At 49.6% G+C, this 16027-nt stretch overlaps 1 protein-coding gene and 1 long non-coding RNA gene across 12 annotated transcripts in view; both read left to right on the forward strand.

Moving 5' to 3' along the window:
- The window catches only part of LOC135270792 (uncharacterized), a 718673-nt gene that overhangs the window by 684452 nt on the left and 18194 nt on the right, over positions 1-16027 (forward strand). For 10 of the 11 annotated variants that reach the window (XR_010338923.1, XR_010338920.1, XR_010338921.1 and 7 more), the window contains one exon: positions 4430-4537. This is a non-coding gene — a long non-coding RNA (uncharacterized LOC135270792). Of the gene's footprint in view, positions 1-4429; positions 4538-10021; positions 10436-16027 lie in introns of those variants that run through there. The other variant, XR_010338925.1, reaches the window with a different exon arrangement.
- On the forward strand, positions 1578-3672 carry SOX2 (SRY-box transcription factor 2). The gene has a single exon (XM_021674516.2). It carries the CDS (start codon positions 1578-1580, stop codon positions 2538-2540), a length of 963 nt encoding a protein of 320 aa, XP_021530191.2. The 3' UTR covers positions 2541-3672.

Here is a 16027-nt window from a genome sequence, read left to right on the forward strand (position 1 = left end):
TCTGCTGGCGCCCAGGGAACCCTGCGTGGGAGGGAGTTTGTGACTGGGGCCCAAATGCCACCTCCGCACAGTGCCGTGGGATGCCAGGAAGTTGGTTGCCCTCCCCCATCGCCTGCACTTTGGAGCGCCCTTCCGTGTGTCTCTCTCTCGCTTTCCCCAGCCCCCATTTGGAGCCCGCACGACTGAAATCCCTCTTTGGGGGAGGCCTGGGGTGGGAATGGGGAGCGGGGGGAGAGCGTAGGAGCATCCCCTTTGCTCCGTTTGATTGGAGGCAGGCCAGTGGGAGATGGGGCTGGGAGTAAGAGGGCGAGCTGCGGTTTCCTGGGCCAAAGAGCTGAGTGGGACAGAGAGATGGCAGCTTCCCAAGGCCTGCGGGTTCCCAGCCCTGGAGTCGGCCTCGTGGTCCCAGCAGGATTGATGTTTAAGAACAGAGCGCGTTAGGTGGAAGCAAGGAAGGCTTCGAGGACAGAGGTTCGAGTCTCCTAACTTCCAGTGGGGACCGTGTCTGAAGGGCGTGCGGGAACGCCGGCAGCTGCGGGGGAAGAGGGGCGAGGCCAGCGCGCGGCGTGGGAGCCGCAGAGGGGCAGGAGCTGGGGCACTGCTGCGGATGAGCGGCGGAACAATGACACACCAAGTCCTGCACTGGCGGTTTCCAGAAACACGAGCTGGACCGTCGCCCCAGCCACCCACTGAGCCCTGCCCCACCCCCGCACCTTAGCTGCCCCCCGCGTCCCATCCTCACTTCAGCACCCTGCACCAAAAAGTAAATCAGTGTTAAGTTTAAAAAAGAAAAAACCCACGTAGTCTTGGTGCTGTTTACCCACTTCCTTCGAAAAGGCGTGTGGCGTGACCTGTTGCTGCGAGGGGGATACAAAGGTTTCTCAGTGGCTGGCAGGCCGGCCCGGAGCCGCCTCCCTCCCCGCCGCCCCCTCCTTCCCCTCCCTCCCCTCCCCTCCCCTCCCCTCCCCTCCCCTCCCCTCCCCTCCCCTCCCCTCCCCGCGCCGGCGGCCCGCGAGGCCCCGCCCCCTTTCATGCAAAACCCGGCGGCGAGGCCGGGCCCGAGTGGAGGAGCCGCCGCGCGCTGATTGGTCGCCGGAAACCCATTTATTCCCTGACAGCCCCCGTCACATGGACGGTTGTCTATTAACTTGTTCAAAAAAGTATCAGGAGTTGTCAAGGCAGAGAAGAGAGTGTTTGCAAAAGGGGGAAAGTAGTTTGCTGCCTCTTTAAGACGGGGACCGAGAGAAAGAAGAGGAGAAAGAAAGGAGAGAAGTTTGAGCCCCGGGCTTAAGCCTTTCCAAAAAATAACCATAACAATCCGCGGCGGCGGCGGCGGCTCCGGCCGGAGGAGGAGGGAACGCGCGGTGTTTTTTTGATCCTGATTCCGGTCTCTGCCTCTCTCGCTTTTTTGCCCCCAAACTGTTCCTCGCCTGATTCTCCTCGCGGAGCCCCGCGCTCTCCCGGCACCCCCGCCCGCCTCCCCTCCTCCGCCCCCCCGCCCCGGGCCCCCCAAAGTCCCGGCCGGGCCGAGGAGGGTCGGCGGCCGCCGGCGGGCCGGGCCCGCGCACAGCGCCCGCATGTACAACATGATGGAGACGGAGCTGAAGCCGCCGGGCCCGCAGCAGACTTCGGGGGGCGGCGGCGGCAACCCCACCGCGGCGGCGGCGGCGGCGGCGGGCGGCAACCAGAAGAACAGCCCCGACCGCGTCAAGCGGCCCATGAACGCCTTCATGGTGTGGTCCCGCGGGCAGCGGCGCAAGATGGCCCAGGAGAACCCCAAGATGCACAACTCGGAGATCAGCAAGCGCCTGGGCGCCGAGTGGAAGCTGCTGTCCGAGACGGAGAAGCGGCCGTTCATCGACGAGGCCAAGCGGCTGCGCGCGCTGCACATGAAGGAGCACCCGGATTACAAGTACCGGCCGCGGCGGAAAACTAAGACGCTCATGAAGAAGGATAAGTACACGCTGCCCGGCGGGCTGCTGGCGCCCGGCGGCAACGGCATGGCCGGCGGGGTCGGGGTGGGCGCCGGCCTGGGCGCGGGCGTGAACCAGCGCATGGACAGCTACGCGCACATGAACGGCTGGAGCAACGGCAGCTACAGCATGATGCAGGAGCAGCTGGGCTACCCGCAGCACCCGGGCCTCAACGCGCACGGCGCGGCGCAGATGCAGCCCATGCACCGCTACGACGTGAGCGCGCTGCAGTACAACTCCATGACCAGCTCGCAGACCTACATGAACGGCTCGCCCACCTACAGCATGTCCTACTCGCAGCAGGGCACGCCCGGCATGGCGCTGGGCTCCATGGGCTCGGTGGTCAAGTCGGAGGCGAGCTCCAGCCCGCCCGTGGTGACCTCTTCCTCGCACTCCAGGGCGCCCTGCCAGGCCGGGGACCTCCGGGACATGATCAGCATGTACCTCCCTGGCGCCGAGGTGCCGGAGCCCGCCGCGCCCAGCAGACTGCACATGTCCCAGCACTACCAGAGCGGCCCGGTGCCCGGCACGGCCATCAACGGCACACTGCCGCTCTCGCACATGTGAGGGCCGGACCGCGAACTGGACGGGGGAGGCATTCTCCGACAAGATCGAGGGGAATCAGTGGGAGGGATGCAAAGAGGAGAGTCGGAAACAGCGTGGAGAAAGCCCGGTATGCTCGAAAAGAAAAAGGAAAAAAAAAAAAGAAGAAGAAGAAGAATCTCATCACCCACAGCAAATGACAGCTGCGAAAGAGAACACCGATCCCATCCACACTCACGCAAAAACCGCGATGCCGACAAGAAAACTTTTATGAGAGAGATCCTGGACTTCTTTTTGGGGACTTATTTTTGTACAGAGAAAACCAGGGGGGAGGGGTGGGGAGGGCGGGGGAATGGACCTTGTATAGATCTGGAGGAAAGAAAGCTACGAAAAACTTTTTAAAAGTTCTAGTGGTACGGTAGGAGCTTTGCAGGAAGTTTGCAAAAGTCTTTACCAATAATATTTAGAGCTAGTCTCCAAGCGACGAAAAAAAATGTTTTAATATTTGCGAGCAACTTTTGTACAGTATTTATCGAGATAAACATGGCAATCAAAATGTCCATTGTTTATAAGCTGAGAATTTGCCAATATTTTTCAAGGAGAGGCTTCTTGTTGAATTTTGATTCTGCAGCTGAAATTTAGGACAGTTGCAAACGTGGAGAGAAGAAAATTATTAAAATTCGGACATTTTAATTAAAAATTGTACAAAAGGAAAAAAATTAGAATAAGTACTGGCAAACCATCTCTGTGGTCTCGTTTAAAAGGGCAAAAGTTTTAGATTGTACTAAATTTTATAACTTACTGTTAAAAGCAAAAATGGCCATGCAGGTTGACATCGTTGGTAATTTATAATAGCTTTTGTTCAATCCCAACTTTCCATTTTGTTCAGATAAAAAAGAAAACATGAAATTACTGTGTTTGAAATATTTTCTTATGGTTTGTAATATTTCTGTAAATTTATTGTGATATTTTAAGGTTTTTCCTCTTTATTTTCCGTAGCTGTATTTTAAAAGATTCGGCTCTGTGTTATTTGAATCAGTCTGCCGAGAATCCATGTATATATTTGAACTAATACCATCCTTATAACAGGTACATTTTCAACTTAAGTTTTTACTCCATTATGCACAGTTTGAGATAAATAAATTTTTGAAATATGGACACTGAAATTATTCTTGAGTCTTTCATTTATTTGGTTAACACTGTGATTATACATAACTTCTCTGGGGAATTATCTTACTGTGCTCAGCCGACAAAGCAAAAGCCCAAAAAACCTCGGTATTACTAGTCCAGCGTCATGTGCTAATGTTAACTGCGAAAAGGAAACGGCTGGATGAATAATAAGTACTGGAAAAATTGAAAATTTTGTCATTTCTAAAATAGAAACTAGAGACAGATATTGTAAATCCGCCCCCTCCTTTTCTAAGCAGCATGAATAAGCATGATGGGGACTTAGACTGAAAACTGATTTATGCCACCTGTTGCCAGAAAGGATCCAGTTCTGATATTTTTCATGTAGTTTAGCAGATGGGGTATTGAGCCAAATCGGAACCAGGTTGGCTGGTTTTGTTTTCATTTTCTTCACGGCACAATGGCCCTTTGAAACCTGGCTATAGGGAAAAATGATGCTTCTTGTATCAGAATAATTGCAAACTAGACATGCAAAGTGCTCATCTGCTGGGTGGGTGTTTGGATTACTCTGGCCCTGCTATTGTCTGGGAGGAAACGAGTGGTTTGCTTTCTTTGTTCCCTGACTTCATAAACTTTCTCCTCCACATTTTCCTGTTCGGGGGCGAGGGAAGGAAAAGAACGTCTTGCAAAACTCCCCGGCTTGTCATCAACATAGTTTTATTATTTATTTTCTTTTTTCCCCTCTCTCTCCCTCCCTCCCTGAATTCCATTTCTTAAATTGGCAGCGCGGGTCCAAGCCTGTAGCCCCAAATCGGATAATCTCTACAGCTGATAACAAGCAAAAGAGAAGCCAGGCAACAGCCATATTAAAGAAGAAAACAGTCAACTCTGAGGTAGATATTTTACTTTGTCCTGTCTAATCACATTTGGAGATGATTATGCTTTTGATCTGTTAACAATGTTTTACTACAGTAGTAGAGACGTGGGGAGGGGAAAGGGGTGGGGAAACACGACTGGATTTGGGGTGTGTGTGTGTGTGTGTGTGTGTTGCCCTAGGAAAGGTAAAGAAAGGCTCTAGTTGTCCTCAGTGGGAGTGGAAAAGTTGGGCCATCGCCGTGGTCTTTGATTTAGCGATGCTTCTGCTTCACAACCCACACTCGCTCTGGGGCAGCCGGATGATGTTACCGAGTCAGGGACTTTTCTACTTTATTTACTACTGGCTTCGCTCATCTTCCCCCACCCACGGGGACCAGGAACCAACAGTCGGGCACTCTTACGAGCACGGGTTTGCTTCCCACGATTTCAAGAGCTTGTAGCGTCAACTTGCTACAACTTTGGAGGAGTTGGAATGCGGCAGCGTCTCCCACCCTTGAGTAAAGTACCTGCTGCAGCCACCAAGTTGGCTCTTCCCGTTGGCTCGCACTTTCTCATTTCCAAGAAAGTATTCCTTTCTCGTGGTGTTGCGAATGTCAGTTCTGGCCTGAAGTGGGGATATCTCGTATTTTCTGTACTTTCTGTGTTTTCTAGATTGCTATGTTTTGGATATGTACTGTTTTTTATTTATTACTTTTTTAATCCTCATTTTTAGGGTAACCTTGTGCTGGGAAGGGACAATTATTATTCCAGGTCCTAATTCTAAGCTAGGCATTTTCCCCCCCTAATTAATGCAGAGACTCTAAAAGAATTTCCCCCGGCCTGGCCAGCCATTGTAATGCACATACGGATTATTCACGTGGTGATGAGCACATTCGCCAGTTCTTGCTCACACATACGAACAAAAGAAACTCTGAATAAAGATCCAAATGATCATGCTGGGGGAGTGGGGAGGATATTCCCGGAATTTGAGGCAGTCAACTATATAGCTTATATATTTTTTAAGTGGAAATATATTAGAAATATGTATAGAGGTTTAGAGTAATTGCCCTGCACTCACCTCTCATTTAAAAAAAAAAAAAAAAAAAAACCAGTTCACAGGGTCGGGCTAAAAAGCAAGTTTCTGGCAAAATGCTCAGGTTCAAATATTTTGCAAAAGGAAAGGGAGCACAGTATTTTGGGAGGTAGAACTAGTTTTGAATAATTGTCACTGTCTGCATAAAACAAGAGAACTCCCGTTCCCCTCCTATTCCAAGCCAAATAGTTGAAAAATGAAAGTCAAAATATTTTGTTTGCAAATATAAATGCTTTTGATAAACTACATCTGAAGGAAAAGATACATATCTTGTGCCTTCATTCATGTGATTAAATTAAATGGTTCCCTGAGATATGTAATTTCATGGCTAGATTAATATTGAACATATAATATTTTAATACTAATGTGATGTTCAAGGAGAGTAAACCCATAACGTTGCCCAGAGACGGTTATCTCACGGTGCTGAACGTAGTTGTTGAGTGTTTAGTTTTTGTTTTTGTTTTCGGGATACTATTCTGCTCAATGAAAGCACTCAATTTCCAGTCAAATAGGGTGAATTTAAATGTTTTGTTAATCTTATACACAGAATAGAAATGTGCAAGAAGGTGAGATTATAGTCTGTCCTTTCTGCATTTTTTTTCTCTCCCCAAACCACCTGCCCCCCTTCCCCGCATACTTTAAATAAAGAGCGTTAAAATATTTTGCTGAGCTGTAGTAGATTAGCAAGGTTTCTTGCCAATGCTGGGAAGCTGGTATTACAGACCATCCCAGGGGAAAATGGCTCACATTAGCCACTAAATGAATATTTGACAAGGGCTCATTCGGAGGTATTATTACTATAAACGTGTCCCTACTGGACTTTTCAAGGGTCAAAGAGCAACACTTCAATTAATTATTTAGACTGCTAGTAGATTTGGTCGTAATAGCTGTACTTATTTCTAGAAATCGACACATTCTTACAGTAGGAAAATCTCAGGAGAATCTTCTCCATCAGCAACACGTTGGATTGAAATACACATGGAACCCTGGCATTCTAAAGCTGACTTTTTCATAGAACCTTTTCTTGGGTTGGTGGGGGGTGGGGGCCACAGAATTATAGTCTCCTTTTCTATTTCACTGACTGTTTTTTGTTTAAAAGAAAAAAACAACATAATAATTTAACTTAATATCCACTTCATGTCTGGCAAGGTCTTTTAGGGATTTGCAATATGGGGCAAAAGGGGAGGGTGTTCATGTCCAGCCTCTGCCTTTTCTAAGTAGAAATGTCACAGGGATTCAGAGACCCAGGCAGGCCCTGAATTTAGACAGGATACACATTCCTGTTTGCCAATAAAATGCAAGTTTGAAAGCGGAAGTTTCCATGAGCTGAGTACTCTCGGTTCTAGTCGTCTCAGAGTAAATTGGGGTACAAGGTAGTCCCTCCTTCTCTCCCCACCTATTGGTCTGAATGCTGCAAGGTGCAGTGGGGGGGCCAGGGTTCCATTTCTGCCATGTCACAAGTTCCTCCGTGGCCCTAGGTAAAATGGTAAGGGAATGATTTTGAGGGTAAGACTCCTTGACAATAATATAAATTGAATGAATAAGAGATAAGCTGCGAGGGGGGGTGGGAAGAGTAATTACAAACCCAATTCATTCAGCTTTTCAGAACTTTTGTTGTGGGAGCTCCATTGACGGTTTTGAGCTGCCAGTTTTCTCACATTAAAAAGAACTGATCAGCGCCTCAGGGGGACGAGAAATACCGCTTAACTGCATGGTGATGGGGTCTTCATTTAGAACCATTACAAGACGAAAATTAAACAGTGCCTTTGTGTGCAAGAGGTTTACTTTTCAACTGCTAACAGTTTATAGCTAACTGCTCTGAGATTGAAGTTTCACTATGGTTTGATCACCTGCTGATTGACACTGCTTATTTATTTATTTATTTATTTATCTATCTGTTATAATTAAGATAACTTTTCATCACCCCCAGCCCCGTTTTATTTCTTGCTCTAGGAGAATTTTGAAAAACAGATCCTCATATTTTTCTTTGTGGAAGGAGTTTCCTTCGCCCTGAGCTTTAGCAGAGACTTTAGTTCACATTCCCCAGGGGACAACCCCTCACCCACATTATTGCCCTTAAAATAATTTGCATCTCGTTCTGGTTTTTTTTTTTTTTTTTTTTTTTTTTTCCTGCTGCGTTTTCTTGCTCTGGAAGCTAAGGCTGCTTTGCGGGCACAAGGAGGGTTGGAGATAGGGGTTAATTTATTTCTTTGCTTTGCTTTCTTTTTTTGACCTAAATTGGAAGAGGGCTGGGTGGATTTCCCTAAGGACTTCGCCTATGAGGTGAATCCCTTAAAGAAGGAAGAAGGGGGAGAAACTCTGACCTTTGCTGTGAAAATATGGATGAAGTCCAAATGGACATAGCTTCCGGAGTTCTAGAGTAAGAAAAGCTGTGGAAGGAGCTTTCTAAAGACAGGAAAGTTGCCCAAACCAGAGAATTAGTTTAGTGTCTTTCATGGTTATTTTCTATTAAAACTTTCCTGGAAACCTGACATCTGTTACCACCAAGGGAGCCTTGTAACCTCCTCTCTCCCTGCTGGCAGCACTGTCCAGTTTTATGATTCTTGTTTTCAGTTTGTCTGTTTTGCTTCTGTGGCCTTTAGAAAATAATGGACTTTACTTTCTCATTTTGAAATCGTAAGGGGATTTCTCTTTGGAAGGGTGGAGTATGAAGATAGGTCTAAGATTCTTGTCTCTATTCCAATTCCAGATGGATTTTATTTTATACTTTGGTATGAAGGTGCTATTTCTGATTCCCTGAGCACTGTGCTCAGTTTCCCTCCTAAAGCAAACAGAATTTCCTCTCATTTCGGAATGCAAAGATATTTGCTGCACCTAGGCGTTTGAACTTGAGAGGCTTGCTCTACTTTGCAAAGAAGTGTCAGGTGATTGGAAAGCTGGAGGTGTCCTTCGTTTTATTACCCTGGTCTGCCTGCGTGTACAGAAGGAAGGGTGCACTGTTTTCTGTAGAGATCGGCGCTTTGAACTCTCACTTGCCTCCCTCTCCCAGCTTCGGTCCGGGGCTCGGCTCCGGGCTGTGAGCGCGCCGGCCTCCCGCGGGCTGCCCTGGAGAGCGCCCGGTGCCCAGTGCCGGGAGCCGACGCGCGGGCAAATTGAGGCGGAGCTGACGAGCTCCGGCGGGTGGACCTGATGTCACCGCGGCCCGGGTCACGGCACCCACGGGGCGCCCCAAGCAGGTGCTGTGTGAGGCTCCAGTTCTCTGCGGCCCGGCTCTGCCCGAACGGCCGCATTCCCTCCCTCTCAAGCAAGGACCCGCGTCAGACAAGTCTAGAAAGTCTCCCGAGGCGTTGGGGCCCTCGCCACTCCGGGGTCCTCTGCCTGCTGCGCCCCAGCCCACGCCCTCTCCATGCTGACCTCGTGACGCGGGAGATGGTGTCTGGGCCCCAGATTCCCACGCACATCAGAGATTGTCTACACAAGGGGCCCTTTGTCCCTGTTTGTGGCCAACTCTCAGTATGAGTGATCTCACGTGGTTCTTCCCGGTTAGAGGCCGAGGACTGGCAGGGCTGGGGGAAGCCATAGGAGCAATCTGGGATCCCTGGAATATTGGGCCCCTCTGGATTAGAGCGGGTGGGGATGGGGAGCTACAGACCCTTCACTTCCCCGTTTGTGAGACAGGAATAACATACAGTTACCTGGAAGAGGGTGACTGGCTACAAAGTGCCTGACAAAATAGGCTTAATTGATAAGTGTGACTTTTCTTACTGTCTAGCCGAATTAGGGAAGGGAAGCAGCTCTCACGTTAGACTACAGAGAACAGACGGAAACCCAGGTCCTTTCCCTCCTTCCTGGCTCTGGGTAGTGAAATTGGCCTTGTTCACACTACCCTGCTTACTTTCCAGTGCTCGCTCTGGCTTCAGGTTTGCCCAGGAAGTTATCTTGCAAACTCGCCATCCCCGGGCACTGTCCCGAAGGGAGGGATCCTGGCATTCCGGGCAGGAGCCGCCCCCACCCGCAGAAGGCAGAAAAATAATTACTGTATTAAATAAGTCGCCGTGAATTCTTCCCGAGGGTTCTTATCGCTGGCGGCCAGGCCAGAAGCGGGACTGCGCCCCCACCCCCACCTCGTGACGTCAGGGCCTGCGGGGCCCCGGGGATGAAATGATTCGTGCGAGTGTTCCAGAAAGGGCGATCCGAACGCACACAGGGCGAGGCCAGAGCAGCCGGGCTCCATCACCACGACCGAGCCCCAGTTTGGGAGGCTCCCGAGGCCCCTGCCCCCCCAGCCCAGAACATAACCGCGTATACGAGTAGCCATATCTTCAGTACGTGTGTAGTCACGCGCACAGCCCTCGTCACAGGAGCGCCCTTCTTCCCAATATGTATAAGTTATCTGGTTTGTTAGCCAAAATTTGTTGCGGGATGTGAATGAGTTGTTTCTGTTGTGTTTATATGATTTTGTTTTTAGATGGTCGACAAATTTCAACAAAAGCCTTGACGAAGTACACCATAGCTTTATTTAACCGGGTGCAAGTTTCTGCGGCGATTTAAGAAACGGACTTAGAAGAGTTTTCTGCCTCTCCTGTCCAGCCACAGCTAGGACAGTTGCTCCTGGCTGACCATTGCTGCACCAGTTCTATTTTCTCTTTGCCTTCCATTCCCAGTGATTTAAATCGCCTTTAATAATCTTTTTAGAGTCATGTATTGCTGAGATAATTTCTTTGAACTGTGATTTAAATTGTAGATAAGAGGAAAGATGTTTGGTCAGTGGAATGTGTGTAAGTGGAATAAAATTATTTGTGAGAGAAAAGCACCTGGGCATTTCTGGGAGACACACTTCGCAAGTTTTCTTTCCAACTCTCAAATCAATTTGATTTATTGAATGCCCTTCCAATGGAAGGGATCCTGGAAAATAGGCCTTATGTTCTGATATTGGTCCAGGATCTCACAGAGTAATGATTTGGTGAGAAGTAGCCAATATTTTGCATGCAGTCAGTTTAGTATCAGCTCACATCCAGGTCGATTTTATCTCACTTAACAGCTCAAATCTGGGTTATTGCATAACATTACAGTTTAATCTGTCTGGAATACTAAGTGGCAAACCTGTCTTCTCCTTCTCAAGGTCCTCTATTTCCCCTTCCTCCCACCTCCAAGGAAACTATCTTAAAATCAAGTTTCCCTTTGAGAGTTTGTTTACCCCAACTTCTGTTAAACTAGACTAACACACTCTCATCAGCTTTCTAAACACTCTCTCATCAGCTTTGTGAAATGGTGCAAAAACATCTTGGAATCCAAGATGGCAAAATAAACTTGAGCATATGGGGGAAGACTGCCTTGTTAAGAAACTGATTTAAATGTTTAGCTTACACTTCAGCCTCAATGCTTCCCTGACTACCCACTCTGACTTCCTCACTGCCCACTTCTGGTTCTTGGGTACCCCACCTCTATTAGCAAGCTGGTTCCCCCAGCATAAATTATGAATGCATATCAACAGGCTCATCAGCGGAGATAAATCAGAGGCTTTCTCCTTTGCACATTTCTGCTTTTATATTCATCGAAACGTCTTTGTGCCCCATGCTAACACTGTCTTTCTACAAACTTACTATCCCCATGTAAACTGTGGAGATATATTCTCAACTGGAAAAATCAGGTAATTCCCTCCCCCTCCCCCTCCAAGGAAGCCTTTCGAGTTAAGGATACAAAATATTTCATGGTTAGTTATATGAGCTTCCAAATTAGCTGCATATAAAGTATTTTAAGATTTTTTTTTTTTTTTTGGCTGTCACTGGCTGGCAATACTCATTTTGTGTGTGTGTGTGTGTGTGTGTGTGTGTGTGTGTTGGTTTGAAAAGCAGGAAGAAATGTAATGAATTGAGTGCTGTCAGAGATGTCTTCTGTTTGAACAGTCTGCGATGGGCTGAATGGCAGGGACTCCCTCATCCAGTGCAGGTGCAGTAGAGCTGGGGAAGGGGGGAGGGGGGCTCCCTCTGTTCAGTCAAAAAGCACCATTCTCCACAATAGACCACACACTGACAGCCAGCGTGACACCAACTCACACTTTCCTACTTTCCCCCATCCTTAGTTCTGAGTTCACAAAGTGGCTACACAGCAGCCTTGCTTAGGCCCCTTTAATGAACATTTTGTGGCTCCTATGACCAACATTGAAATCCGCGGAGCCCTGGGAGGAACAAACAGATTTTTAATCGTGAGTTCCAAACCAGAATGTATAGCTATAGATATTAAAAGTAAGCTGGTCTCTACATTCTCTCCCAATGCCAATGCCCACAGCAACGCCAGATGATCTGAAAACTCTGAGTTAAAAGTTCATCTAAGACTTCTCAGGTTCCAAGACACTGTTTTCCGTGTCCCGAGAGAGATCAAACAGGAAAGGAGAGAATGGGTAAATTTTATGTATTTATTTAAATGTGAGAGCACCTCTAGCATTTTATTATGCCTGGTGAAGAGAGTTAATCCTACAAATGAACGAACATTGATCTTGTGGAGTGGAGTTCCGCTCCCTTTTGAATTGGTTTTACTGGGAAGAAGAGCGTTAGGAAGGAAAGGCAGCAGCTGTTTGAAAACTGAACAAAGATGCGACCACCCTTTGGCTGTCCCTCTGCTTGCAAGGCTTGGACCTTCCAAGAGTTCCTTTTCCATTTGCTGAAGCCCAGGCCCTGGGACCTCAAGTTTTAGATGGAATTACTCAGGGAGGGCACACTACTACACAAACTCTTCTAGTCAGTTCCTTCAGCCCCGACCCAGTCCCTGCCCCTCTCTGCCACCACCCACTTCGCCACTTCTTAGTCCCGGCTCTGAAGGTTTTAGCTGAAAGAGGGAGGAGCGAGGGAAAGGCCACGCAGGTGAGGACAGCTCCCTCAGTGCCCCACCGCGCCTGGAGAGACCCCGCCACCCTGTCGCTGGCTGACTCTCTCCCCTGTGCTGAAGCACTCGCCCAGTAAAATTCCTCCCTACTTGCTTACGTGTGTGTATTTAAAAAACACATGCACATACCCATGCTTCGTCACTCAACAAACAAAATATCAACATTCTGGCTCCAGGAGCAAAACGTTTCAACCATTTGCCTAAATAGTGTTCAGTAGGTGGGGGCGGGGGTATACAGGCCTCCTAGGACAGCGGCCACGACACCCCTCCCTCCCGCATGGCACCAGGAATGCGGGGCCTGGCGGCGCGGGGCGCAGGGCTGGAAGATGTGATGTGCAGGGTAAGTAAGGGACAAGTTCTTTAAAACCTCAAATAACACAGGAAAAGATGGTCAGAGTGCCGTGGAGCCCTTCGCTAGCCTGTGACTACCACGAGTCGCCGGGTGGCCCGCGTTAGCGTATGCCCACGGCGCCTACTAAAGTCTAGGCCTAGAAGAGGCGTCTCCCGCCCCTCGACCCGCAGTCAGCCGCCACTTGATAGCTAACGCGTCTTCCGGCCGGTACACACCCACAATTAATCTTTCTTATTAAAGCCTCCATTCTGTACCCATGGGGCGACTCCAACCTATTTAGATTTCCTTGGTTGGCTGCACAAATTTAAGTGGGCAACGAGTTATAAACCTAATAACAGAGGACGAGAGAGGGTGATTTGAGTAGCGAAGACGCAAGATGCACTAGGGTCGTGAAGATGCTGCGGGCCTTGCCCACCGCGGCGCCCACCTCGGGGTGCACGCCAGGCTCCGGGAAAGGTAGCGAGCCTCACACTCACACCGCACCCACGACACTCACACACCTGCATCCCCAGCCCCTGTGCTCACAGGTACACCTGCGTGGAAATGGCCTCCTCCGGAGTTCTTAGAAACCCCTCCCAGACGGGCACAATTCTCAGAGCATCGGAACCAGGGAACGCGCAGGGAACCAGGGAGGCTTTGTACTGTTTGGGATTAATTGAGAATAATTAACACTGGAGACCGTTAATCACCACTTCGCGGCTCTTTCCCTCCTTGAGGGTCTGCGGCGCCTGCCTCTCTCGCTCCCGCTGCCGGCGCTGGGATGCGGGTGAAAGTGAAGACGTCGCGGTAGCTGTCACCCAGTTCGGCTGTACTTTTTTAAACGCTCGCATATTGTTTGATTACTAATTCGAGTTAATATGATCTTTATGGCAACATAACAGTGGATAATTGGCCTTTTTTTCTGAACAACAATGTAAATCACAATCGCTTTATTATTTAATAACGTCAAACGCTTCGTTGGATTGGCCCCGACCGAGAAGACCTTTTCTTTCTAGACAGTGTTGTGGAGGAAGAACAATGAAGATCTAATTGTGGAGATTTCATAAGTTGGCTCCCGTAAATGAACAGCTTAGATATGGAAGTTCCAGCAGATGTGGGTACTGTTCGCCTCTACGAGCTCTACCCCCACCCCCGTATACGGAGTCCAAACACTCTATTGGAAGGTTTTTTTTTTTTTTTTTTGTGGTGGTGGTCCTCAGATCCTAGCAACCACCTAAAGTTTCCAGTAGTAATTAGAGCTTTTATCGGGCTTGCTCTTTAGCCCTTTATATTGCCGATTTAGCGTTAAGGCATTAAGTCCACACACCAAATTAGCGCGACTCCAAATAGCCACAACCACTTACCCGCCCCTCCCTCATTTTGGTGGTTGGACATTAAGAGCACAGGCCTGAGGCTGGCTTGCCTGCTTTCTTCCTTTCTTTCTTTCTTTCTTTTTTTATCTTACTTTGTTTTGATTTGATTTTAAAAACGGATTCACTATCGCACTGTCTGGGAATATACTTGTTTCCGGCAGAGTTTTGCCATTCTTTTGCAAACGCCTGGAAGAGCACACGAAACTCAGAGAACGACAGTGCAGACGACAACGCTTGGAAGGAATGGGTCCCCGCTGCTCCAATGAAAGATTAATTACATTTGCCCCGAAAGCCTCAGTTCTAACGGTCTCTATCGCGGCTTTTGCCGTCACTGGAGGACCGCTGTCTCTGGGGTCTTCAGACATCCGAGTCCTTTGCAAATGAAGAGCCCCCACCATTTGGAATTCGGGTCAAGGAGAAAGCCTCTGAGCCTGCAGCAGGTTTTGTTTTTGCGTGTGCCCGCCTCTCCATTTTATCCAACTTCTGCCTGTCGGGAGGCCGAACAATCGCTCCCCACCCACCCCCCTCCGCCCCGTTTCTAAGATAAACAGGAGGTGCAAAATGCGTTGCCTGCACACGCGCCCTCGTGGGCCAGTCTTCCTGAAGCCCCCAGCGCACCGGCCATGCAGCTGTCCCCCAATCAGACCTGGGAGAAGACATCCCCTTCTCTCTTCCCACCTGCGTTTAAAAACCATCACATTGGCTGTTTCACTAGAGTCATGTTCACATTTTCGGCCCTCCATACCACCTTCCAGCTTCTTCCTGGTCCACTCTCTGTCTCTTTCTCAGGACCTAAAAAGTGTCGGGAGAGGGCAAAGAATTGGAGAAGGCAGAGGATTTGCAAAATGTATCCCCCGGCCCCCTCCCACCACAAGGAGTGCATTTGGGAAACTTTCCCTAACAGGAGTTGGGCTCAGTGTTATTCTTCTCCATGGGTCTGTGGCCTCCCCGCCCCGCTGGACAATGCGTGCTTTGAGGCTCTGTGGCCTGCAGGCAGCGGGAGACGAGGGGACTGGGCAGCCTTCCTCCAAGGGGCCCGCAGCTGGGGGAGCGCCAGGCAGGGAGCAGGGACGGGGAGGCGAGCCACGCAGGAAGGAAAACCATAAAAGCGCCATTTTTCCCTCAGTCCTGCACAGAGGCAGGCTTTGAGGACACAGGGGCAGGGCAGCTGGGGGGGGGGAGATTGGGGGATTTGGGGGGGTTGAGAGGCTTTGCGTGTCCTTTTACCCCCCTGCCCCAACTGAAACATTTTATTTCGGCATATAATTTTGCACACTAGGTTCTCCAACCTCCTCGCCCTCAATCTTGGTAACCTGGTCTTTGGTTAATAATATCACAACCCGGGGCTGGGAAGCTCCGACCCCCTCCAGACCCCAGCGGCGCCCCAGGAAAAGCCCCTGGGCCAGGAACTCTGGGACGTCACTTTCGAGTTGGTTTTGTTGGTTTCTTGTCTTTCTCCCCAAAAGACCCCCACCCCCTCCTCCTCTCCAAGCAGCATCTAGGAGAGGACCCCCGAGCTCAGCAGCCGCCCTCAGACGGTTCCCATCTTGGTGGAAGCGTCTGTCTGATGTTTGAAAACGTATACAAACGGGGCGGCAGGGCCACGTGCTGTGCCTTCGAAAAGCCGCCGCGGGCCCTGCGTTTCGGAGCCGCGGACGCCGGGGCCGGCGCGGAGCCTCAGGTCTGGCCGCGGCGCTGAGCGGAGCGAATTATCTGGAGCGTGTTTGATCTGGGACTGCGTCGTCAGCTCCTGCTTTATTTGTTTGTTTGTAATCTCATATTTAGCCAGCCGGGACGGTGGCAGCGAGGGAGAAAGGACGGGATGGAGGAGGGGGCTTCGCGGTGGCCACACCCCTTCCTAATGAGTTAATTTCCATATTTGCGCCTC

The sequence above is a fragment of the Aotus nancymaae genome, unplaced genomic scaffold (genome assembly GCF_030222135.1).
Source record: "Aotus nancymaae isolate 86718 unplaced genomic scaffold, 86718_ANA_hifiasm-v0.15.2.pri h1tg000067l, whole genome shotgun sequence".
Taxonomy (NCBI): domain Eukaryota; kingdom Metazoa; phylum Chordata; class Mammalia; order Primates; family Aotidae; genus Aotus; species Aotus nancymaae.